Genomic DNA, 27,184 nt, shown 5'->3' with positions numbered 1-27,184 from the left:
GAGAGTAGGAAAAACTTCTTCACACAGAGAGTGGTGAATCTGTGGAATTCTCTGTCACAGGAAACAGTTGAGGCCAGTTCATTGGCTATATTTAAGAGGGAGTTAGATATGGCCCTTGTGGCTAAAGGAATCAGGGGGTGTGGAGGGAAGGCTGGTGCAGGGTTCTGAGTTGGATGATCAGCCATGATCATAATAAATGGCAGTGCAGGCTCGAAGGGCCGAATGGCCTACTCCTGCACCTATTTTCTATGTTTCTATGTTTTCTATTGAAAGAAATGGCCAGACAATGTTTTGGGTTAAGACCCTTCACTTGGAGCATTGTATGCAGTTCTATTCATCAATTAACAGAAGAGATGTGAATAAGCTGCAGAAAAGATTCACAAGGATATTGCCTGAATGAGGTGGCCTAAGATATGGGGAGTGATTGATAGGCTGGGCTTTCCTCCATGGAGGGAAGGAGACCATAAGACATAGGAACAGAATTAAGCCATCCACAGCCCATCAACGCAGCTCTGCTGTTTCATCATGGCTGATTTATTTTCCTTCTCAAACCCGTTCTACACCCTTCTCCTTATAACCCTTGATTGCCTAACCAATCAAGAACCTATCAACCTCCAGTTTAAATATACCAGGCATTTCAATATTCAGTTTGTTTTAATAAGATCCACCCTCCCGTGTGTATAGCCCAGGGCCGTCAAACAATCCACATATGTTAAACCCTTCTATCCCCAGGATCATTCTCGTTAACCTCCCCTGGACTCATTCCAGTGCCAGTATATCCTTTCTTATATGTGGACCCCAAAACAGCTCAGAACACTCCAATGTGATCTGACCAATACCCCATAAAGCCTCAGCATTACGTGCTTGCTCTTATATTCTAGTCCTCCCAAAATGAATGCTAATATTGCATTTACCTTCCTTACTACTGACTCAACCATGCAAGTTAATCTTAAGGGAATCTTGCACTAGGATTCCCAAATCCCTTTGCACGTCTGAATTTTGAATTTACTCCTTGTTTAGAAAATAGTCGCGACTCTATTGCTTCTACCCGAGTGAGTGACTATACACTTCCGTATGCTGTATTCTACCTGCCACTTCTTTGCTCATTATGAATGGCAACGATGCTTCACTACCCAACATCATGAATGGCTGTAATACTTCACTAACAGGTGAGCTCAAAACCATTTATGCTCACTTTATCTATTCTGCTCATTATTTCCTCAAAGAATTCCAAACGATTAGTCAGGCAAGATTTTTCCTGAAGGAAACCATGCTAACTTTGGCCTATTTTCTCATGTGCCTCCAAGTACCCTGAGACCTCATCCTTAGCATCTTCCCAACCACTGAGGTCAGGCTAATAGGCTTATAATCTCCTTTCTTCTATCTCTCTTCCTTCTTGAAGAGTGGAGTGACATTTGTAGTTTTAAGTCCTCCAGAACCATGCCAATATTCAGTGATTCTTGAAAAATCATTACACAATTTCCTCAATCACTGCTTTCAGGACCCTGGCATGTAATCCATCTGGTCCAGGTGACTTATCCAGTTTCAGACCTTTCATCTTTCCAAGCACCTTTTCCCTAGTAATAGCAATTGCACTTACTTCTGCCCCCTGACATTCTCAAACTGCCAGCATACTGCTAGTGCATTACACAGTGAAGACTGATGCAAAATATGTATACAGTTTGTCCACCATTTCCTTGTCTCCATTACTACATCTCCAGCATAAATTTCCAGTTGTCCAATATCTACTATCACTTACCTATCTGAAAAAACTTTTGGAATCCTCTTTGACATTAATGGCAAGCTTACCTTCATACTTAATTGTTTCCTTCATGGCTTTTTTCGTTGCCTTCTGTTGGTTTTTAAAACCTACCCAATCCTCTAACTTCCCACTGTCTTGCTCTATTATATACCCTCTCTTTTGCTTATATGTTGTTTCTGACCTGCCTTGTCAGCCACGATTGCATCATCCTGCCTTTAGAATACTTCTTATTTAGGATGTATCTATCCTGCACCTTCTAAATTTCTCACCATAAGCTCCAGCCATTGTTGTCCCATTGTCATCCCTGCTAGTGTCCCCTTTGAATCAACTTTGGCCAGCTCTCCTCTCGTACTTCTATAATTCCCTTTACTCTACTGTCATACTGATACATCTGACTTTAGCATCTCCCTCTCAAATTGCAGGGTGAAGTTTATCATATTATGATCAATAACCCCTAATGGTTCCTTTCCCTTAAGCTCCCTCATGATATCTGATTCATTACACAGTGCCCCTTCCTGAGTAACCTTTCCTTTAGTGGGCTCAACCATAAACTGCTCTAAAAAGCCATATTGTAGGCATTCTTCAAACTCTCTCCCTTCAGATCCATCACCAACCTGACTTTCCCAATCTCCCCACAAATTGAATTTCCTCATGATCATTGTAACATTGCTCTTTTGACATGCTTTTTCTATCTCTCAAAGAACTCAGCAGGTCGAGGTTTTGAGCCAAACCACTTCACCCTCAGTCTCAACCTGAAATATTGACTGGTTATTCATTTCCATAGATGCTACCTAACCTGTTGAATTCCTCTAGCATTTTGTATGTGTTACCTTTGCTTATAGCTAATTCATAGAGAAGAAGATTTATCACCATGATTGCATTTTAGTTTTAAATTTTGTATTATGCTTTCCTTGCACAGAGAGTAATATTGGCCCAGGCTTACTATGCTCATTGATAACAAAGTTCTTCATTTGGTACTTCAATAGGTGGTATGGCCATAACGTACAGACTTGGGGGCCTAACTTTTGCATCAGTCTGGTATATAATACAAAGATAATTATGAATTGGTCCGAGACTACACAGGGTAATTTCTATCTAATGCTACAAAAGCAGAAATTGCCAGACGTATTTTGCAGGTCAGAAAAAATCAACAATGTGAGAAACAAAGTTAAACTTTGAAATCACTGATATTTTATTGATTCAAGTTCTATTTCTCTCCTCATGGATGCGGCCTGACCTGCTGAGCATTTTCTGCTCATATTCAATACTTACAGCCCCTGTAATGTTTGCTTTTCATTTCCATTCTAAATTTGGTATATCTTTGCCCACTTTGCACCAGTCATCAGCTTCATTGCATGTGACTTGCTTTGCCCTTGAAGCAAGTATTCACACTTGAGGAAAATAGATTGAAGAAAGCAGACCAATGAGATTATAAATTTATAGGGACAATAAAATAGATGGTAATGAATCAGAAAATACAAAAGAAATCAAGCTTTAAAAAGAGACACAGCAAAAGGAAAGTTAATCAAAAAGGTGTTTTAGAGATTGAAGTAGAATATGGAGTGATAAAATAGAAAGGACAACCAAGAGAAAGATAAAAATTAGGTTAGAGTAAGTGAAACAAAGATAGAATGTAAAGTGTATGGAAAGTCTGTTTCTGTTCCAATTATCATAACAGATAGAGTAAACTCAGTGAGGAGACTGTTATGGAGGATTTCAATGAAATGGATCTAGCTGATCTTCCAAAGTGCAGACAAATATGTTGGGTTGAATATTATTTCATTTCCATATGCAAAAATTATTTTAGTATTTTTCTGTATTTTTCAGCTCTCCATAGTTTGAGTTAGACATTTTATTATTCAATTTTCCCGTGTTGGCTTACAATGTGTAATTTAAAATAAAAATGGATACATACCACAGAACAATTCATCTGTCTTATCAGAACAATCTTCCCGAAAATCACACTTCTTGCTGATGGCAACACATTGCCCATTGGTTATACAAACAAACTCATTCACTGTGCAATTGTTGGGTGGAACTGTAGAAGGTCTTGGTGGCCGTGTTGTTGTTGGAATTATGGCTGGTAAATCACCTGAGCAAGATCAATAGTCAAAATTACCCCAGTTTCAAAGCGGATTTCTTTGTAAAGTGCAAATGAAGAAAAAACTGCCTAGCTCTTTCTAAATTCTTCCTCTGGCTTGGACACACAACACATATCTGATAACCACTCTAATTCTGCTATCTTTCTTTCTAGAACTTAGAATTCCAGCTGTGTAATGAATAACACGTTTAATCATTTTGACAGAGACGATTTCTGAACAGTCATTGAAAAACACCCAATGAAAAGCATAACCTTGCCATATACTGTATGCAGAACTGAGTTGCCTTTATAGGAAAACGGTTAACTTTTAGAACAAGAATGCTTCATTGATACTAAATGCTCTGAGCAGTAAGAAAAGTGAGTGGAGGAATGTTTGAGGGAGATGTTGGAGGTAGAGTGGTGGGTGTCTGGAATACACTGAGGGGAGTGGAGCAATATTCAAAAGACTCTTAGGCACATGGATATAAGAAAAAAATGGAGGATTATAGGCTGTATAGGAGGGAATAGATGGACTGATTGTGGAGTATATTTATATAGTTCGACACAACATATGTTGTACTGTTCTATCTCATATATTAAATACAACAGTAACGCCTTTTGATAGCAAATAAGCATGTTTATGAATCAAGATACTAGATTTTATTTCCTTCTTTAAAGTACCCATATAATAACAAAATTAGTTCAGAGTGAAAGTTGCTCAGTTCGTTTTGATATAGTTATTCCTGACTTCTACCTTTTTAAGTCACTTTTCATTCTAAGTTGTTCAGAGAAAACTCAAATCACTCAAAGTGGATTCTTAAGAACGTCATAGCCTCTCCAAGATCTTCAATCTCTCTCGAACCTTCTTTTTTACTACTGTTGGTCTACGCTTTTACTTTCAATATTTTACCTAAATTTTCACTAAGACATTTTGTCATTCACTGTCAAACTTAGAAATTTAAATTCCTCACCACCATGATATAAAATATAACTATTAATCTCATCATGAACAAAGTACGTAATTAAAAACAAACTAAACAATATGGAAGTGCTAAAGGATTTCCAATTTATTTTCAGAACTTGGCATGATTTGAAAACCCAACCTTTGTTACCCATCTCTAATTGGCCTTGAGCTGTGTAGCTTGATTTGACATTTAGAGTAAGTATCAACCTAGTCGATAAGGTTGTGGTGATTCCATTGCAGGGGAAATAGAATAGGTGCTTCTCTGGCCACAGACATGATTCCAGTATTATATATGATCTTTCTGGTGCTGGAATAAAAGGTGCACAAAATGGCTACAGAATATCCTGAAAGCAAAGGGTCAGTGATCATGGTACATGTTGGTACTAACAATGTGAGAAAATAAAGGGATAAGGTTTTATAAGATGCTGGCAAAACCAGAATATAGACCTACACATTGTAGCCACACTGTACAAAAAAGTATACATCAACAAATATTGTAAGTAAAAAGAGCTATACAATAATTATGGAAATCTTTAATCTACGGTAAATTGAATTAATGAAGCTGCAACAGGTAGCTTCAGGGCAAACTCATAGAGTGCATTTGGAATAGTTTTCTGGAACAATGCATTCTAGAACCAACCAGGAGACAAAGTAGAATATGGATGGAGAAAAACTGCAGAAAGCCGCAGTACAAAGGACATGGGGTCCAGCAGAGCAGCACACACAAAATACTGGAGGAACTCAGCAGGTCCGGCAGTATCTATGGAAATGAATAAACAGTCAATGTTCTGGCTGAGGTCCTTCATCAGGATTGGAAAGGAAGGGGGGAGGTGCCAGAATAAGAAGGTGAGGAGAGGGCAAGGATGACAAGTTAGAAGATGATAGGTGAAGCCAGGTGATTGAGGGAGGGAGGATGAAGTAAGAAGCTGGGAGGTGATAGGTGGAAAACGGAAAAGACTGTAGAAGAAGGAATCTGACAGGAGAGGAGAGTGGACCATGGGAGAAAAGGAAGGAAGAGGGGCACCGGGGGAGGTAATAGGGAGGTGAGGAGAAGAAGTTAGAGGCCAGAGTGGGGAATTGTTTAAGAGGGAAGGGGGAGAACAAAAATTAATGGAAGTTGGAGAAATCAATGTTCATGCCATCAGGTTTCTGCTTCTGCTTGGTACTGGTTAGAGGCTACCTAGACAGAATATGATGTGTTGCTCCTCCAACATGAGAGCTGCCTCATCACAGATGAAGAGGAAGCCACGGACGATATGTCAGAAAGGGAATGGAGATTGGAATTGAAATGATTGGCCACCAAGAAATTCTGTATTTTGTGGATGGAGCTGAGGTGCTTGACAAAATGGTCCCCCAATCTACGCTGGGTCTCACCAATGTAGAGGAGGCTGCATTGGAAGCACTGGATACAGTAGATAACCCCAAAAGATCTTCAGGTGAAATGTTGCCTCACCTGGAAGGACTGTTTTGGGCCCTGAATGGAGGGGAGGGAGCAGATGAATGAGCAGATATAGCACTTGTGCCACTTGAATGGTTAAGTGGCAGGAGGGAGATTAGGGCAGAGCGATGAATGGACAAGGGAATCACAGAGGGAGTGATGCCTACGAAAAGCAGAGAGAGGGAGGGAGGTAAAGATGCATCTAGAGTTGGATCCCATTGAAGACGGCAGAAGTTGTGGAAAATGAGGTTCATGGGAGGCAGGTAAGGACAAGAGGAAGTCTATCCCTGTTATGGCGGCAAGAAGATGGGGTGAGCACGAATGTTTGTGAAATGGAGGAGATGCTATTGAGGGCAGCATCAATGGTGGTCCAGTAGAGGAAACACAGAGAACTAGTACACATGTATAGCAGGTAATAGGATAAAGCTATTGAAATATTGGCCCACATTACAAGGGGGTTTGTGAACCAAAATGGGGATGTTTTACTGTATCTATACAAGGCACTCAGTAAGAATATTGTGAACTATTTTCATTCTCCTGCTTAAAAATATAAGTGTGAATTCATTGAGGGCAGTTCTGAAAAGATTCACTTGAATCATTCTGGATACAGAGGGCATTCCTGTAAGATTAAACAGGTTGAGCCTCTATTCATTGGAGCTGAGAAGAATGGAAAGTGATCTGATCAAAACACTTATGATTTTAAGGGTACTCTAGAATGGAGGTTTCCGGGTTCAAACACAGTTGGGTCCGCTCCCGAGTACGTTTTCCATCCGTGCCGTGTTGAGTGTCAAGATCGCAACTCGACCTCGTAAAATAAAGGGAAAAATATTGTGAAATGTCTGTGTAAGGAGTGGTACACCACACAGTCTCCCTCTCTCGCTCCGCGCCTTGTAAAGGCATGAAAAAGACATTGTCCCGCAAACATCGCACACGCACGGACGCAGATACACACGCCAAAAAGAAAAGAAAGAAGAAACATCCATTTACCATCTATTTAACAGGAAGCAGTATCTATGGAGAAAAATGAACAGTCAATATTTAGAGTCTAGATCCTTTATCAGGATTGATATCTCATTAAAGGTCCTGACCCTTCTTTAGGACTGACCATTTCCCTCCTTAGATATCACATGACCGACTGAGTTCCTCTTGCATTTTGTGCTTGTTGACCCAGATTTCTGGCATCTGCAGAATCTCTTACAAGACATCCATTTGAAACTGAGAGGAGGAAAAATTTATTTTCTCAGAGCGTTGTGAATCATTGCAACTCCTTACCATAGAGAGCTGTGGGCAGGAGTCTTCGTGTATATTAAAGGCTGTAAGATTTCTATTAAGGAAAGAAATCAAGGATTTTGGGCAAAGGGCATAAAAGTGGATGAACACTGGGATTTTCTTCAGGATCTCCACAGCATGTGGCAGTGACTTTATCTGTCCAGCCTCTCCCAGTTGTGAATGCCCCTGTGCTCCTTCAATGGATTCCTATGTGGCTCAGTGGGTCAACACAATTTCCCACAGGCCTCCAGCTCTCAGGCTGACAAACCTGCCTTTGAGCTTGGTGCAAAGGAAGTAAAGTTCATTTTTATGAATGGGAGGGATGAACTCCTAGAAGAAAGGGCCAGTAGTTATAGTTGTAATTGTTTAGTTAAATTAGTTTCAACGCTTTCAATTGATAACAGTGCAAAATGTTTTTTTTAAGCATTTAAATATAACAATAATTCCCAATTGAGAATAAATTTCAGAAGTTCAATATTCAGTTGGGCCATTTCATGCACACCTCTGAGACCCTCTAAGCCGAGGAGGTTTGGAGCCTCAACAACAATGCTTTTATTTGGCTGCTTGCACTGAGATAGACCCTGTGCTGCACTGGAAGAAAAAACATTGCAGAGCAGTCATGTAAAACTAGATTACTCTTATTCAGAGCAGTGTGGACTTGAAAGGCTCAATGGCTTCACCTTGTGCTGTAATCATTCTGTGATTCTATCAAGTGCTCAGAGCCTTGCTCGTTTCTCCTATCTCTGCAACTTCCTTCCTGCAAATCAACAGGTATTCTGTGTCTCTCCACATCTGGACTCTGCATCCTTTATTTCTTCAAGCATCTCACCCCGAACCTTTTGCATTGCCTTCCTAACCTCTCTTCCTTTAGCTTGATACCCTTTAAGTACACAGTACTTCATTAAACCTAGTCCCTTAGCCAGTGTCTAATCATATGTCATAATATTTTCTTCTTTGCTGATAATCAATTCTTATCTGATTACTCTTCCTTGAGGTGCCCTGGAATTGTTTACTGAATTAAAGTTTCTATATAAATGTAAATTAATGTTTTATCTAATCAAGTAATATTATTTTCCATCTTGTTTTTAATTATGTAACAATAAAATTAGTTATTACCAACTAATTTATCATGAGATGTACACTTTTTTACCTTTAGTTTATACAATAATGCGAACTTCCTCTAGCCACATTACTGCTATATCCTTCACAGTATTATCTTTCAATAATTTTGCAATGGGCAGTATAAAGAGGCTGAACCCACAATGTTAGTAAATACCAAGACAACTATTTCTATAACTGAAAAATAAAAAATATGCTTACCACTATAAAGTTCACAATTCATGAAAGAAATGTCATCGATTCCAATGTCTCCTCCTAAATTATCTCCTACAGTTCCTTTCACTAATACCTGTTCCAAAATACAAAAACAGCAATATTATCCTTATATTGATCTAGATACAAATTTATAACTGGTAATAGATCAGCTAATGAGTACAGATTATTCAGTTATAAATCGCAAATTCGACTTTACAGAGAAATTTTATTTGATTTGATGACAATAAATCTCTAATCTTATTTTTTGTTGATTGTTGATTGTTAATTGTTAATAATTCAATATATCAAATTTCACGATCATCACATTAATAGGCGAAGATGATTTTCTCTACTGCAGCTAAAATATTGTCATAGCTGTTCTACTGTGGAAATTCTCACCACCATCAGTCAATCTCTATAGCCTATCTATAACTTTCTTCCTATACCCTTCGACTTTGTACCTAGGTCTACAGTCATCTAACCATAGAAAATGCTGGGAACCCTCAGTGGATAAGGTAGAACTTGTGGAAAGAAAGTTCTTGGCCTGACATGTTAACTCTTTTTCTCTTTCCACAGATGCTAACCTACCTGCGGAGTGTTTCCAGCTTTTTTTTTGTTTTTTTATATCAGATTTACAGCATGTGCATTTTTGAGGGGGATTTTCATCACTTAACTCTGATGAATTGGGTTGAATTCTGATCTCTGATTGTACCATTGTGAAGCTTGCATGCTCTTGCTGTGACCGTGTGGACTTCTTCTGAATGCTCTAGTTTTCTCCCACCTCTTAAAGAACTATAGGTTGGGTAATAAAAGCTTCCCCTATTGTGCAAATGAGTGGTTGAATAATGAAGGGGGGAGGGGTGTAGAATTGATAAGAATGCAGGGAGAATAATCATTGGATTAGTGTGAGCCAAAAGGCCAGTTTCAGTGATGTATGAGTCAACCAGCACTTGTCTCAAGAGCACCAAAAGCATGGGCTCAGATATTCTACAGTAATGATAACTGTGGGCTGGATTCTGCCATTCACTCATCTCGGCTTTACCAGTAGAGCGGGAAAGCACTATAAACCACTCTCAGCTTCTTTGCTGCTAGATCGCTTTAGGAAGAACAGACTATATAAGCCACATCTCTGAATTTTCTATAGACCCAATACCTGCAATTTCCACATAACTATTGCCACTTCACCATTCTAACTATGCTGAAATGTCGCAAGAGCTTCCTGATGCTTAAATAGATCTCTGTTACTTTTCTATTGAAGATGAAAATGCTGTGGGAGAGATGAGGCAGATTTAAAGAAAACACTCACAATACTAGAGGAATTCAGCAGATCATGCAGAGAGGAAAAGGAAGATGACATTTTGGCCTGAGACCTTCCATTGATGCTGCCTGACCCACTAAGTTCCTCTGGCATTTTGATTGTCTTTCTCTGGATTTCCAGCATCTGCAAAATCTCTTGTGTTTATGATCAAGCCTTGAGGAAATTCTGGTCAGTGAATTCTACCTATAATACACTCAAATAACCTCAATGTCTTTGAAATTATAATAATCCTCTCACAATGCACTTTGAGGCAAATCTTGCCAGGGGTGTGTTAACTGGTGTCAGATAATCCAATCACTGTGATGTGAATATTGAATTGTAAAAAAATCTGTTTCACAAAATATAATTACAATGAGAATCGGTAATAATGTTTTGCTGACTACAATTATTCTTAAAGCAAGCAATTTGTTGTTTTTAAAAAGATTAGTATAGTAGTATTGACTTAATCATTGACACCTCTTCAAAATTTATGATGTACTTAGACAATATTTCATTGACTGCACCATTTCATTAACTTCGAAATGGGACCACAATATCTTCAAAAACACTTGCATGGTGCAGAAGGAAAAAGACAAATTTTGTAGATGCACTTTGCACATCTGTGGATCAAACACAAATACCTAACACATCATAGTTTTTTTTATATAAATTATGAAGGTCTGGGGTTGAAGAACAAACTGCCTCTACCAAGAACAAAACTTTAAAAATTCATCAGTACATTTTACTAAGTTAATTATTTTCATCCATTGAAAGCCCAAGTTATTTGAATAGTAATGGAATTAAATTTCCTGCGACCAAGTGAGACAAATACATTTCTTATGCTCTGAAATCTGCAAGTGCACAGATCCATGGCTTCTTTCATCACTTCACTTATGACTTGAGAGGATGGATTTCATTGAGGATAATGTACATACGCCTACACATAATAGTTGCTCACAATGGAGTTAGTGAAGGTGCTGTTGAGAATCATGGAAAGACAAGGAGGGCTGTGTTATTTCTTTCACAGCTTCCACCCAATTACCTTCTGTAACATAACTCATCACATATTTCTTTGACATTCTCTTATACATCTCTTGCAGGAATTAAGTGATTTATTTGTACCATTCTTATTCTGTCTCCTGTTTATATAAAATACCTCATTATGCCATAATCTTCAATATTGATCCCGTACTTCATTTCCATGTGTCAGATTTGTTACATGTTGTTAACACAAGAACACTAACAAGTTCAACAGAAAGTAAACACAGACCCCTGAAAGACCTGAATGGGCCAAGTAACATCTGTGGAGCCAAGAGGTGTATATTGAAGTTTTGGTTTGTGATCCTGTAGCATAGGGAAAAGGAATGTTTGTCATATATAGCAGTGCAAGGGAGGGGTGGGGCAGAGACCGGTAAGTGATAGGTAGAACCAGATGGGGGGGGGGGAGGAAATGGACACCCTGTGTCATAATATGTTTTTTTGTTGCCTGCATTAAAAATCGATTAATCTTTCCATTTACTAAAATCCAATGTTTACTTTGGAAGGGAATTAAAATTGTCTTTACAATTCTCCTCTCCTCTCACTATCTGACTGGTCCTGTTAAGCTTCACCTTATGCTCAGGATGGATACAGCTAACTGAAGAATATGACATCATTTTGGTATTTGACGGAAAGTTAGCTTATTTAAATTTCTATGCTAAACATGAATGCCTCTGTAATCGTTGTTTCTTCAGTTCTTCTTTGGAAACTTTAATTGCTCTCTCAGCCACACCATTTGACACTGAAAGATAGGGAAAACACCATGTATGCTTTATAGCTTTCTATTTTATTGAGTGCTCAAATAGGAATGAACAAGACAGAGGACAATTATCTGATAACACTTCTTCTGGTAAACTGTGACAGTAGAAAATGGATTTCAATTCTTTGATAGTGGTTCAAACATAGTCTTTTGGAACAAGACCCAACAGTTTTCACCTCAGTCCATTTACAGTGACTATCTAGGTCTACTATGAAGTTATTAATCCACTTCTCATAATGATCCATGAATACAATTTGTATAGGTCTCAGTGGTCATTTCCAACTCTGTGAAGAAGCTATTTATTAGATTAGCTCTGCAATCTCAACAAATTATCTATGAGTTCTTCAAGTTCTATATCCAGGTCAAAATATAAAACATCATACTACTGCTTTAGTTCTCACAGTCACATAATATTCAATGCAAAACTCTTCCAAAGTGTGCTTCCCTGACACATTTAGAAAGATAACTCTGCGCCCTCTATATAATACAACTTTCTTCTGCCAACATTAGCCACTTACAAGATATCTTCAAGTTGTATGGTTCATTTGTAGAGTTATTATAAAAAATAGAAACATTTTGTCTACTTTCATCTATCTCCAGTATCTTGACAAGAAAGTTGGGTTCCATTGTTCACCATATGAAGATTTTGCTTTCACTCCTTGTGTCTGAAAACTCATGTGGTAATATTTTTCATACCCCAGATTTACGACCAAGGATTATTATTGGTGCTATTGGTCTAAGACCACAATATGATTTCTGGCCGTTAGGAGCTGATGAAACCTTTTGACTCCAAAGACAAAGGCGACTGCGAATTTCTGAAGGGAGAATGGTTTCTATAATTCGTCATCAGTTTACACAATTCAAACATGATTTCTCGGTCCTTGACAATTGCACGGGAAATCAGAACTGCTACTTCATGAAAGGAAATGTTCACATGTAGTTCTCACTTCTCAGTTATATGACACCAGCTTCTCTTCAGAAAGCGACAGAACAGCATTAGTGCTGTCACATGGCTGGTAAGAATCATATACAGCACTGTGCAATGCTCCTAGTAAGGCCATACGATTATAAGACATAGAGTCAGAATAAGACAATTCAACCCACTGAGTCAGTTCTGCCATTCATGTCTGATTTATTAACCTTCTCAATGCCATTCAAGGTTCAAAATACCAAACAAATTTATCATCGAAGTATGTATATGTCACCATATACAACAATGAGATTAATTTTCTTGCAGGCAACACAGTAAATCCAAGAAACACGATAGAATCAATGAAAGACCACACTCAAAGGACAGACAATCAATGTACAAAACACAGCAAACAGCACAAATAAAAAGAAAATAATAATAATAATGTAAATAAGCAGTAAATATTGAGAGCATGAGATGAGTCTTTGAAAGTGAGTCCATAGGTTGTGTGAATAGTTCGGTGATGGGGCAAGTGAAGTTATCCCCTTTGGTCCAAGAGCCTGATGGTTGACGGTCAATAACTGTTCCTGCACCTGGTGATCTGGGTCCTGAGGCTCCCTTAGCTTTCTGTTGGCAGCACCAAGAAGAGAGCATGGCCTGGATGATAGGGGTCTTTGATGATGGATGCTGCTTTCCTGCAAGAGCACTCCATGTGGCTGTGCTCAGTGGTATGATTGGTGCTACCCATGATAGACTGGGCCAAATCCATTACCTTTCATAGGATTTTCCATTCAAGAGCCTTGGTGTTTCCACACCAGGCCATTATGCAATCAGTCAATATACTCTCCACCACATATCTATAGAAGTTTGTCAAAGTTTTAGATGTCAAGCTGAAACCTCACAAATATCTAAGGATGTAGAGGCACTGCCATGCTTTCGTCGTAATGATATTTACATGCTGGGCCCTGGACAGATGCTATAAAATGATAACACTGAAGAATTTAAAGTTGTTGACCCTTTCACCTCTGATCCCTCAATGAGGACAGTCTCACGGACCTCCACTTTCCCCCTCCTGATGACAATAATCAACTTCTTTGTCTTGTTGATATCGAGTAAGAGGTTGTTTTAGTTGCACCACTCTACCAGATTTTTAATTTCTCCACTAAATGCTGATTTTTCACCACCATTGATTTGGCCAATGAGAGTACTGGTGAGAGCAAACTTAAAGATGGCATTGGAGCTATGTGGGACTTACAGTTACAACTGGTATAAAGCGAGTAGAGCAGGAAGATACGCACACAGCCTCAATAGTGCATCTGTGCTGATAGAGATCGTGGAAGAAATGTTTTTGCCAATCTGAACTGACTGGGGGGCTTCAAGTGAGGAAACAGAGGATCCAGTTGCACAAAGAGATATTGAGACCAAGGTCTTGAAGAGGATCCAGTTGCACAAAGAGATATTGAGACCAAGGTCTTGAAGAGGATCCAGTTGCGCAAAGAGATATTGAGACCAAGGTCTTGAAGCTTACTGATTACTTTTGAGGGGTGATGGTACAGATTGCCAAGCTGTAGTCGATGAAGAGCATGCTGATACATGAATCTTCACTGTCCAGATGTTCCAGGGTTGAGTGAAGACCCAATGAAATGGCATCTACTGTGGACCATTTGCTCCTGTAGGCAAATTGGAGCAGATTCAAGTCAATTCTCAGGCAGGAGTTTCATCACCAACCTTCCAAAGCACTTCTTCACAGAGGATGTAAGTACTATGGGAAGATAGTCATTGAGGCATTCTACCATGAGATTCTTAGGCACTGGTATAATTGAAGCCTGATTCAAGCAGGACAATACCTCATTCTCCTGCTTTCTCCCTATAACCCTTACCTTCCTAGTCAAGAACCTATCAACCTCTGCTTTAAATATACCCAATGATTTGGTGTCCACAGATTCACCAAGCTCTGGGTAAAGAAATTCTTCCTCCTCTCTGTTTTACAGGTACATCCTTCTATTCTTTCTGGTCCTCAACTCCCCTACAACACATCCACTCCACATTCATCTCATCTCGGCCTTTCAATATTCAATAGGGTTCAATGAGATCCCTTCGCGTTCTTCTAAATTCCAGTAAATACAGGACTAAAGCCATCAAATGCTCTTCATTTCCTGGGATCATTCTGAAATCCTCTGGGCCCTCGCTAATGTCAGCATATCCTTTCTTATAGAAGAGGCTCAAATTACACAGAATACTTCACGTGCAGTCTGACTAATGCCTTATAAAGCATCAGCATTACATCCTTGCTTTTATATTTTACTCCTCTTGAAACGAATGCTAACATTGTATTTGCTTTCCTTACCAATAATGGTTTTTTAAGTTTCCTTGCCTTAATAATTGCTTAAACTTTTTCTTTGGATGTCTATAATCTATTTGTGTCTACTTTTATTCAAAGATCTGCTGCTTCATTCTGTACAAAGGCAGACTTGTCTGTTTTTAGTTTTCCATTATATAAACTGAATCCTTCTAATAATATTCAAAGGTTTTGTCCTTTAGTACTTGCAGCCTTCAATATATCATTTTGATTGGATAGTTATTGATCTATATCTTGTGGTTTTGAGTAGGAGTAAAGTCCTTTACACACATTGTTCATCAAATAGTTCTAACTTGTCTTGTTCACATTCATCAGAATCATACACGTGATGATCTAGTTGCTAAAAAAAATCTTTACTCCAATTCTGCATATAAATTCTGTGATTTACTGTAGGTATCGGGTAAAGATTTTACCAACTGCCTGTAATTACCACAGACTTGGCCACTTTGGGAAGTACTATAACTAGCATTAGCCAGTCACTCTGGCCTAACTTTATTTGACCTTTATTTCATTTTAATTTATCTAACTCTTCTTCTATTCAGTTCTTTAAAATTCGTGAAATAGATCAAGGGGGATTATAAAAGGTTGATTTTGCACTTGGCTGAACAAGGATATTGACATTATAATCTGTGAAACTAGTGTTGGTGTACTGGAATGTTTCTGTATTATTTTCCAATAGTATGTCAGAGTATGATTTTAAATATCCTCACTGAATGCTTAATTTCTAATTTTCTTCCAATATTCAATTTCTGAGTCAAAACTTTGCTTATAAACAGGAAGTTCTGGGAGACTTAGCTACAGTACATCAATTTAATAGAGCATCAAGTCTCAAGGGACAAGTCAGCTTCCAAATTGCTTCCTAGCTTGAGCAAGCAAGGGTCACTTCAGCATTACTATTGACTTTCCTGCATGCTTGAAGTATCAAGAAAAGGACTGGGTGGAAAATGGAAAATGAATATTGTATTAAATAAAATATCTGTCACAAGGTAGTTGTGGACACAAGTGAAACATGGAAATCATGGTAACTTCTGCTTGCACAGTATGAGAAAGATAAATGCCTTTTTGAGATACTATTCCACCAGAACAAACCATAAAGCTGCAATCACAACCCCTCCCGCCCCAGTCCTGGTGAGACATTATAATGTCCTACAAAATGGTGACAAAGGCCTTTAAGGGATGGGCAATAACTGATGATTTTGCTGGTGATGCCCACATCCTGTAAATTAATTATAAATACAATGTTAAATAAAAATCAGAGAATCATATCCAAAAGGTATACATAAGGTATAGAGAGAGAAATGCAAGTATGATTTTTTTCCACTGAGGTTAGCTGAGACTAGAAATAGAGGTCACGGATTAAGGTTGAAATGTGAAACATTTCAGGGGAACATGAGTGGGAACTTCTTCACTCAGAAGGTGGTGTGAGTATGGAACGAGCTGCCAGAGGAAGTGATGGATGCGGTTTCAATTTCAGTATTTAAGGAAAGTTTGGATAAGTACATAGATAGGAGGGAAATGGGTGCTATGTTCCAGGTGCAGTTTGATGGGACTAGACAGAACAATAGCAAAGTCTAGATGGGTGGAAGGGCCTGATTCTCTGTTGAAATGTTCTATTGACTTTGACACTATACCAATGCTTAATTCTTATGTGTTTATGACTTTGCAGAGTGAACTTAAATTTACTGTAAATCCATCTGAGATTGATCACATGAAAATAAATCAAAATCTTTAAAAATATTTTAATCATTTTAATTTACAGTAAGAGATTACAATTTTTCAACTGTATTTATTGAGTAGCCCCTCTAGCTAATAACATGGTGACAAATTTTGCAGTTTAGCCACCACAGTTGAAATCTTCTGCCTGCTCCCAAGAGATTTCACTGTTGAATACTTCTCATTTGCATTAAAGAAACCTTGTCTGGCTTTCAGGTATTTGCCTTTTGCAGATATACTTTTCATTAACCATGTATGACGACTGTCACTCCAGTTTGTAACTCATCACATAATACAGCTTAAGCTTCCTTATGTTTAATAAACATAGGGCAAAATCACATCTTTCATTCCGCATGAATCATAACTGCTTTCCTTGATAGTTATATTTCCGATAATCCTTTCTAATACCCTGGTGCCTGAGCAGCAAATTTTGCTTCATAAAGCATGGATAAGATTTGTGAGATATGCCTTCATCTAAGTTACATAATAAGTTATTGCCATCTTGGAGGAGCTGCTATGTTATTACAGGTGGCTTGTACAGAATGAAATCTTATGTGAACACTTTGCAGAAAACAGTTGAAGTCTGCTCCCTTTTCTCAAAACAAATGTGAAAGAAACAAGCACACGAAATATCAGTTATGGCATTCTAACAAACTTTATCTTGGAAAAACATGAAAGAAAGATTAACTTTTACTTAGGACTGTTGTGCAATGAATATTGACTCATGTTCATGGAAGACAGGTTCCCTTTCTTTAAATCTACGTCTAAGAATAAATTAAATGGTATGTTTTTCACACTCTTATAATTTAGAACTCATTGGTACTGCTGAGAGGTTGGCTGCTCTTTGTTTTTTTTTGAAGATTTTTATTTTCCCTTGAACCTCCAAGGACAGAAGCACTGATGAAAACATTTAATTAGAATCAGAGCTTTGCTTTCATCAAGGGCCAATAGAGTACTCGTCTGTGGTAAGGTAATGCCAAATACTTGTTAACGCTACTTGTATTGAATCATTTTGATTACATCTAGATTTCTGACCATGAAGGTGATATGCCAGTGCAGAGCAAATTTAGAACTACTGAGAAAGAGATCAATAATGGTAGATTACGATCAGATAGCAATTGAGAAATCACCCAAGCAGGGCTGATACATTCAAAGATTAGTAATGAACAAAAAAATCTTCTTACTTTTTGTATATGCTAGTTTAAAATGAATTATTTTATGCCACAAAATGGCCAAAGTGTCTCCCAATGAATGCATTACTTTTATTATTGTTGTATTGGGCAAACAATACACTATTGGTTAGAATCACAAAAGTTAATTAAACCACACTAGATTAAGCAAAGTGTGCTCAGGTTTATCTTTTAATTGCTTCTTTATCCTTAGTGTACATTCTTTTTCCTTGAACTGAAGGGAAAGGACAGACTTAACCATAAACGAATAATAATAAAAACAATATTAAACCATAATTTGCTACTATTGAAACTTTAGCAATCTCAAATAAATCTAGATGGTAGCAGAATAAATCATTTCAATCAAACTTAAATGCTGGGTTTGTTACTCCAACTTGTCTGACTGAGAAACCAGAAATCTTCTACTATTGATTTTCTTCTGCAGTTAAAATGGTGTATGGAACACACATCCCAATAGCAACAATCTTCTTTTGCTATTGCGATGTGAGATTTATTCATGCACTATTATACGGATTCTTGAGCCAGCTGTGAAAGTCAGACTCAAAGCAACTCCAATTCATTCACTTTTTCTCAAGTATAAACAGCGTAAAAATTACTGATGGGATAATTGTAAAGTAGGATCTTATGCACATTATCTTAGTCCAAGAAATGGACTCTCCTACATTCTCTGGGCTTACTCAGAAACAACTGTGATTCCAAACACTGTAATTTTCAGGCAAAATTTATAATACAGTTAAATGGTATTAACTGAACATTGTATTCCTATTCTTAATGGCAAATATGATAAGCTTCATATAACCTCACTGCAACAATATATGTCAATGTGCTGCTAAAATGCATCAGGCACTGTAAACTCATGTATTAATTAATATTCTGCATTAAGAATATAAATTTATCGGATAATGCCTTCTTTATGTAATTGGCTTTTTGTGGGTACATATCTTGTGATAGTATTCATTTAATTCTTTGGCTGATCAAATGAAGGTTCATATAATAGTCTTAACATGTCAATTTTTTTTGCTGCTAACCTGGAGTTTGTGCAAAGTGTTAACTGGAAAATCAAGCCAAGATGTTGGAAGTGGTTGCACTAGAAATTATATTGCAACTATTTTTGCTTTGCAGAACTCTTACCAAGGTTAACGATAATGTTAATTCGGTAGTAAAGAATTAAAAAAATGTAAAAACTGGGATATCTTTGCTTTTAAGAAGGCATTATTGTGATACTGGTGCTGAGATGCTAAGTGCAATCTATTCAGTGGTAGCGATGAGCTCCAGCAGGGGTGCTGACAGGCAGGAGATGCAAATGAAAAATAGTGTGGAGAGGGAATTCCTGACCCAGCTGAACCTTTCCCTCAGGCTCTATAACTACTCTGTCTCAACTATTTTCATGCAGCCATAAAATTGATAAAGTCGGCTCATTATTGTTGCATGTATTGATATACAATGAAAATCTTTGTGTTGCATGCCATCATTTTCTCATGCCAGTACAACGGGGAAGTACAGAGGAAAACCACTAACAGAATAAAGAATAAAATGCTCAAGTGCGGTGGAGGCAAACAATCAGGTACAAGGCCACAACTAGGTAGATTGTGAGCTCAAGAGTCTATTTTATCAAACAATGAGACTGCTCAATAGTCTTAAAACTGCAGGATTAAAGTCGACCATAAGTTTGGTGTCATGTTTTTGTATCTTCTGACTGATGGGAGTGGGGAAAGATGAGAGAATATCTAGGGTGGGTGGGGTCTTTGATTATGTTAGCTGCTTTACCAAGGAAGTAGGAAGCATGGACAGAGTCCACAGTGGTAAGTTACTGTGATGAGCTGAGATGTGTCCACAGATCTCAGCAGTTCCCTGAGGTCTCAAACATTTGTCATACCAAGCCATGATAAAAATCAGTTAGGATTAAAAGTAACATATTGAATACTCTCATTAACCTATCACCAACAGCTGAGTACCATGGAAATCGTAACCTCACCGAATCAGAGATATTCCCTATGCTCACCCTTTCTGCAATTTTAAACTATCCTGTTTTCTCTTCACTCACCCCCAAGGTGGGTTACCCTTATGATATAACCTACCACCCTTAAGAGTATTTAGAGAGGCCACAACTAAAAGAATGTGTAAAAACTATGAATTTGAATTAACCAAAAGGTTAGAGAACATAGAAGTGTATGGCACAGGACCAAGACTTCAGCCCATAACTGAATTTTCATGAGAATGATTCTGAAAATGAAGGCGTTAACATATGAAGAGCATTTGGCAGCTTAGGCCTGTACTCACTGGAATTTAGAAGAATGTGTGGAGATCTCATTGAAACCTACCAAACGCTGAAAGGACTAGATAAGGTAGATGTTTCCTCTGGTGGGGGTATCCAGAACTAGAGGGCACAGCCTCAAATTTGAGGGGCAACTTTTTAAGAACAGAAGTGGGGTGGATTTTTTTTTCAGCTAAAGAGTGGTGAATCTGTGGAATGCTCTGCCACAAACAGAGGTGGAGGCCATGTCCGTGGGTATATTCAAAACGGAAGTTGATAAATTCCTGATCGGTAGGAGCATCAAGGGATATGGTGAGAGGGCAGGTGTATGAGGTTGAATGGGATCTGGGATCAGCCAGGATGAAATGGCAGAGTGGACTTGATGGACTGAATGGCCTAATTCTGCTCCTATATCTTATGCTCTTATGGCCTAACTATTAATTAAGAATCTTCTAAACTAGTGCCATCTGCTTGAACAAGTCAATATCTCTTCTCGTCAAAGTGATATTTCTTTTGCTTACCCTGTCTGCAAATTTAAACTATCTTATTTTTCCACTTCCTGTGTTCTGATGAGGAATTTTGGACAAGAAGTGTTAACTCTCTTTCGGTCTACAGAGTTGTTGCCTGCTCAGTGCTGCTAGGTATTTTCTGATTTTATTAAATCATGCCCTTTCCACTCCAGCCAGCATCTTAACTCTTTGTTGATTGACCTATGAACAATTCTGATCAGTTTCCTACAGTTAAATAAATATGTGCAGTGCCTATTGGTGACTTCATTACATGTTCAAAATTACATTGCAATTAGACTGAATCTCATTAAGAAATGTCTGATCAAAATTCCTGAAAGGAAAGTTTGCATAGCAACACATTTCCAAAATTGTACGGTGAGCACCATTTAAAGTTACAAAAATGCCTATTTTTCAAATAAAATACTGCAGATTTTAGAAGCCTAAAACAAAATTCTGGAAGACTCAACAGGTCAGGCAGCATCTATGATGAAATCATCCAAATTAACATTTCAGATCGGAAACATTAACAGAGTTGTTGTAAACTTGAGTCACAGTGCACGTATTGTGTGTCTAGTAAATTTAAAGCATGCAGAGAATTAGCCAATGATGTGTACTTCTGATTATGGGATCCAACAACAGTATGAACATATTTCTGTATTTTGATTTGATGAATATCTCAGCATTCCGATGAAGATCACCATAATGCTATGTAACACTATTGACATGATTAAAGCAATTTCGAAACTTCTTTTCAATTGTTTCTACCTGCAATATGCCATTTTCTGTTATATTTATTTTTACTCCTACACAGCAGCTTTATACAATATAACTGAAACTACTCTTAGAGTCAGAGACATAGAAAAGTACAGCAAAGAAGCAGGCCAAACTATTTAAGCTACCTGCAACCATGGATCTGCACCGGGGCCATAGCCTTCCATACCCCTATCTTCCCTGTAAATATCCAAACTTCTCTTAAACGTTAAAATCGAGCTCACATGCACCACCTGTGCTAACAGTTCGTTCCATACTCTCATGACCGTCTGAGGGAAGAACTTTCCCCTCATATTTCCCTTAAACTTTTCATCTTTCACCCTTAACCCATGTCCTCTAAAAGTAGCCCCACCCAACTTCAGTGGAAAAACCTGCTTGCATTTATCCTATCTATACTCTTCATAATTTTGTATACCTTTATCAAATTTCATCTCAATCTGCTACATTCCAAGGAATAAATTCCTAACCTATTTATCACAACTCAGGCAAGTCCTGCAGCCCCAGCAACATTCTATTCAATTTTCTCTGTTCTCTTTCAACCTTGTTTTCATCTTTCCTGTAGGTAGGTGACCAAAACAGTACTCAATACTCCAATTTAGGCCTTACCAATGTCTTATACAACTTCAACATAACATCCCATCTCCTGTACTCAATACCTCAATTTATGAAGGCCAATCTGCCAAAAGTTTCAATAAATAATGAACCTGTATTCCCAGATCCCTTTGTTCTAACACACTTTTCAGTGCACTAACATTCACGGTGAAAGACCTACCCTGGTTGTTGCTACTGAAATGCAACATCTTGCACTTGTCTGCATTAAATCGCATCTGCCATTTTTCAGCCCATTTTTCCAGCTGGTCCAGATTCTGCTGCAAGGCATGATAGCCTTCCTCACTGTTCACTACACCCCCAATCTCAATGTACTGATCCAGTTAATCACATTATCATCCAGATCATTAATATAGATGACGAACAACAACAGCATTGATTAGTGCAGCACTCCACTAATCACAGGCCTCCAATCGTAGAGGCAACCATCGACTATCACTCTCTGGTTTTCCCGTATAATCCAATTTACTTCCTCATCTTGAATGCTGAGTGACTGAACCTTCTTGATCACCTCCCATATGGGACTTAAACAATCTTCTTGTTGTTTTAGTTTCTGTTATCTCAAAGGTAAGTGCTCAATAAGTGGCCTTTATAATTTTGCTTCTAACTTACATCAAAACTACTTGCATATCACTGCCCAGCAACCTTCTGAAAATTGTGCTTGTCCCATCATAGATTTTGTCCAACCCTGTTCATGGATGTTCATTAAGTCATTTGAGGCCTTTGATAAACTTAATTCCTCTCTACACTTCCATCATCTTTTAAAGCATTCCTAAACCAACTTTGATAAACCTGTTGAAATAGCTGCTCTTTGGCGTGACAGCAGGATTTGATTGTGCTCCCACAAAATGTTCTGGCATGTGTTACGCATTAATGGCAGTATAAAAACACACAAACTTTTGTTCTAAATCTTATAAATAGCAGTAGGCTAAATAGAGAGATTTCTGAAATATAACACCTCTGCTACTATATAACACAATTCAATTAAAATTCAAAAGAGAAATACATGTTGTGATATCATAGAAAATGGTATACAATATTTTTCATCTAATTTAATAAGAATTCTATTGTGTTCCCTGAGGTGATGAATTCTTGCTGAAGAAATGATATGGATTAAATGTAAATGCACCGATGACAGCGATCTACAATATAACAAAGCATTTCTAAATCTTAAAATTATGCATATCAGATTGTTTGTTTTATACTCAATAATCCATCATTTTCTTTTGAAGACACAGACAGATGCTGCAATTTGGAGCAACAAACAATCTGGTGGAAGAAACCTGCTGAGTTTGAAGGAATTTGCAGTACTGAATAATGCTTACCTGGAATGGTTCAGAACTATTGATAAATAAAATCTCCTTTAGCCATCTATCACCATGCTGACCATATTTTACCCAAAGCTGGTCTCCATTTGTATTCCTGTGGGTTCTTTTATACACTGCCAGCTTAAAAATCTGTTTTCCAAACATGTGAAAATGGAAACGGAAGATACAGGTCTTGTTAGCATGATTGCTGGTAGCATCCAGGATGGGACTGAGGAGTGTGGCTGTATTTCCAAACTGTTGGTCAGATGCTTCAATGTAAAGGTAGTGGCCTTCTGCTGTCCCTAACGTGTGGTCTTTTGATGGTCCTGTGTTGGCTGTGGAGGTTTGACCCTTGTTTCTTGTCCAGTCAAAATCATCGTCTTTGGCTTGCTGCCAGTTGCAAAATCCATTTTCAAAATTACAGAGTAATTCCTGCTCTATCAAAAGGAAGAAACAACACTTGACTCTGTTTAAATAACCGTGCCTCATTGTATAAAAATTACTCATTACGTCAGCCAACATAAGAATCAATTTCAACTGAAGGCCACTGGAAAACAAATTGCCATTTCACTTTGAACATAATACATTATAAACCTAAGCACCATATCAAGACATTATTTTCTATGGAATCATTTCTGAGAAGTAGTTTTTGTTGGCAATTCCTGAATTTTTCTGCTCTTTTCTAATTGGCCTTGAGGAAGTGAATCTAATCCCCCATCTTGAAGTGATACAGCCTGTCTGAAGGTACCTGCAGCGCTGTTGGTTAAGGAGTTCTAAGAACCAGTGGCAGTGAAGATGAAGGAACAGTGAATCACAAACAGTGGTTTGATTGGGGGGGGGGAACATATATTTGGAAATATCCACAAACTCATGAAGACAAAAGAGTCTGCAGATCGTGCTGAAATCTGGCGCAGCGCATAATGTGCTTATGGAATTCAGTGTGTTAGACAGCATCTATGGAATGAAGTGGAGAGTTGAGGATTTGGGTCAAGACCTTTCACTAGACTGAAAGAAAGAGAGGATATAGCCAATATTAAAAAAAAGTGGAAGGAAAGTGGAGCAAGAGCTGGCAAGTGATAAGTCGATCCAGGTGAAGGATTGAGGGATATGATAGGCAGACAATAAATCTGAGTGGGGGGGGGTGCGAGTGAGAATGATGTCAAAAGTTGGGAAATGCTAGGTGGAAATGACAAAAGATGAAGATGATGGAATCTGATAGAAGAGGAAGGAAGGTGGAGTATAGGTTAGAATGAGAGAAGTGGGTGGGAGGGAGGACAAGTGTGAGGAATGTTTGCATGATGGGCAGACAGAGGCGGTCGGGGGAGCAGGTAAAAAATGGACGAAATAGAATGACAGGGATCAGTTGGATCAGGAAGAGAGAAAAAATGAAAAAAAGGTAAAAATGGCCAATGGAGGAGCATTTAATGGAGGTTTAAGAACACTGAAGTTGGGAAGTGAGACTGGAAGCAGATTGGGATCTCCTGGTGTCTTGCCATTTCAATTCCACTTCCCCTTCCCACCGTGACAATGTCTGTCTTTGGCCTACTCCACTGCCAGGTCTGGATTAAATACAAGTTAGAGGAATAGCTCCTCCTATTCTGCCTGGGCAACCTCCAACCTGGTGGCATGATCATTAAATTCTCAAACTCCTGGTAATCAAAAAGTCCTTTCAGGTGAAACAACAATTCACTTGGACTTCTTTGAATGTACCATATTCATTCAGTGCTCCCAATGTAATCTCCTCCACAATGGTGAAACCAAATCCAGATTGGGTACCTGCTTTGCAGAACATCTCAACTGAGTGGACATACTGGGGTAAGACTTATACAGTGAATGATAGGGCTCTGAGAATACAGAGACCTGGGAATGCAGATCCATTATTCCTTAAGTGGCATCATAGGAAGATAGAGTCATAAAGGGTGCTATTAGTATATTGATCTTTGTAAAATCAACCCACTGAGTATAGGAGTTATGATGCTATGTTAAAGTTGTACAAGTTGTTGGTGAGGGTAGATTTAGCTTATTGTCTGCAGTTCTGGTCACCTACCTACAGGAAAGATATCAATTAGTTTGAAAGAGTACAGGGAAAATTAACAAGAATATTGTCAGGACTTGGAGGACCTGAGTTATAGAGAAAGGTTGAAAAAGTTCGGATGTTATAGCCTAGCATGTAGGAATGAGGGAAAATCGTATAGAGGTATACAAAATTATGAGGGGTATAGATAGGGTTAATGCAAGCAGGTTTTTTCCTCTCAGGTTGGGTAAGAATAGAGCTAGTCTCAGGGTGAAAGAAAGAATATTTAAAGTGAATCTGAGAGGAAACTTGACTCAAAGAGTGGTGAGAGTGTGGAACAAACTGCCAGCAGTGGGTATGGGTTCAATTGTAACAGTTAAGAGAAGTTTGGATAGGTATAAAAATCAGAGGGGTGTGGAGGCCAAAGATCAGGTATGGTTAGATGGGAGTAGGCAGAAGATCATTTTGGCATGAACTAGATGGGCCAAAGGGTCTACTTCAGTGCTGTAGTACTCTATGGCTCTATAAAGGTACCCCTGATCTTCCAGTTGCCTATTATTTCTATTCTTTATTTCATTTCAACTTCTTCCATCTTCTACCTCCCGTATCACTGAAGGTAAGCTTAAAGGCAAGCACATCTGCCTGGGTATATTTAAAATGCTCAGGACTTAATGTTAAATCCTAAAGACTTAATGATAGTTTCAGGTAACTCCTCCTTTTTACCCTGTCATCATTAATGTGGTTGCACTTTTCTGTTTCTTTCTTCCTTTCCACCTCCAATTGCCAATTTTTACAGCAATTTTTTCCTTTACAATTTTGTTCTTCGCCTCTCCCAGCCATTTTCTCTGGTCCCTTCAGTCCTCCATCTCCCTACAACTCACTTGCTTTCTCAATTTTCTAGCTTTGTTCAAGTGTCCTTGGCAGTTTCTCACCTCGCTCCACTGATGCTACTTGACTTGCTAAGGGATTTCAGCATCTTTTGTTTTTTTTTTGTTTTTGCTTTCCAGCATCTGAGGTGTTTGCTCCAATATCATACTTAGGTTCAAGCCTGGTTTCTAGGTATTTGGCTGCACAGATGCCTGGCTTGTAGGATTTGGGGCAAGTTTCACTTCAGACAGTATTGCCTAAACAAATATCACTTAAGCTAAAGAATGATAAACCTGGACAAATGTGTGAAAAATTATTTTACAAATAATCTTTTCCAGATAATCATATACATTTTGAATGATCTTCATTGCCTCTTCATGTAATTAAATAAGTCTTCAAAAAGACAAAAATAGCTAATGAGGCTAAGTGTCCATGGAGTGACTGATTTATCATAAAAATCCATCCTCACAGAGTATTAAAAGGCAAAGTTTGTGCAGATGCGGCAAAGACTTCAAAGAGTAAATTGGAAGGAACTGCTTAACGTTGAGTCAGTTGAGAAACAATGGGATCAATTTAAAGAAGTAATACACACGATGCAGAATATGTTCATACCCAGAAGCAACAAAAACAAGAGGTCAACTATATGGATGAATAAAGATATACATAAAATATTATTGAAGAAAAGAGTTATTTAAGGAATACAGAAAAAATAGTAATGATGTTAACCATAGGGCATGTGAAAATTTCAGAGCTAGAGTT

At 38.2% G+C, this 27,184-nt stretch overlaps 1 protein-coding gene across 2 annotated transcripts in view; it reads right to left on the bottom strand.

Annotated features, from left to right (window-relative positions):
• malrd1 (MAM and LDL receptor class A domain containing 1) overlaps positions 1 to 27,184 on the bottom strand; it is a 392,346-nt gene that overhangs the window by 252,292 nt on the left and 112,870 nt on the right. For both annotated transcript variants that reach the window (XM_063044212.1, XM_063044213.1), the window contains exons 17-19: positions 23,563 to 23,981; positions 8,834 to 8,921; positions 3,678 to 3,854 (exon numbers count right to left, since the gene is read on the bottom strand). In XM_063044212.1, the coding sequence (XP_062900282.1) occupies positions 3,678 to 3,854; positions 8,834 to 8,921; positions 23,563 to 23,981 (684 nt within the window). The remainder of the gene's footprint in view (positions 1 to 3,677; positions 3,855 to 8,833; positions 8,922 to 23,562; positions 23,982 to 27,184) is intronic.

Source organism: Mobula hypostoma, chromosome 3 (genome assembly GCF_963921235.1).
Source record: "Mobula hypostoma chromosome 3, sMobHyp1.1, whole genome shotgun sequence".
Lineage (NCBI taxonomy): Eukaryota > Metazoa > Chordata > Chondrichthyes > Myliobatiformes > Myliobatidae > Mobula > Mobula hypostoma.
The sequence above is the reverse complement of the archived record's forward strand: the minus strand, read 5'-3'. Positions and strand labels throughout refer to the sequence as shown.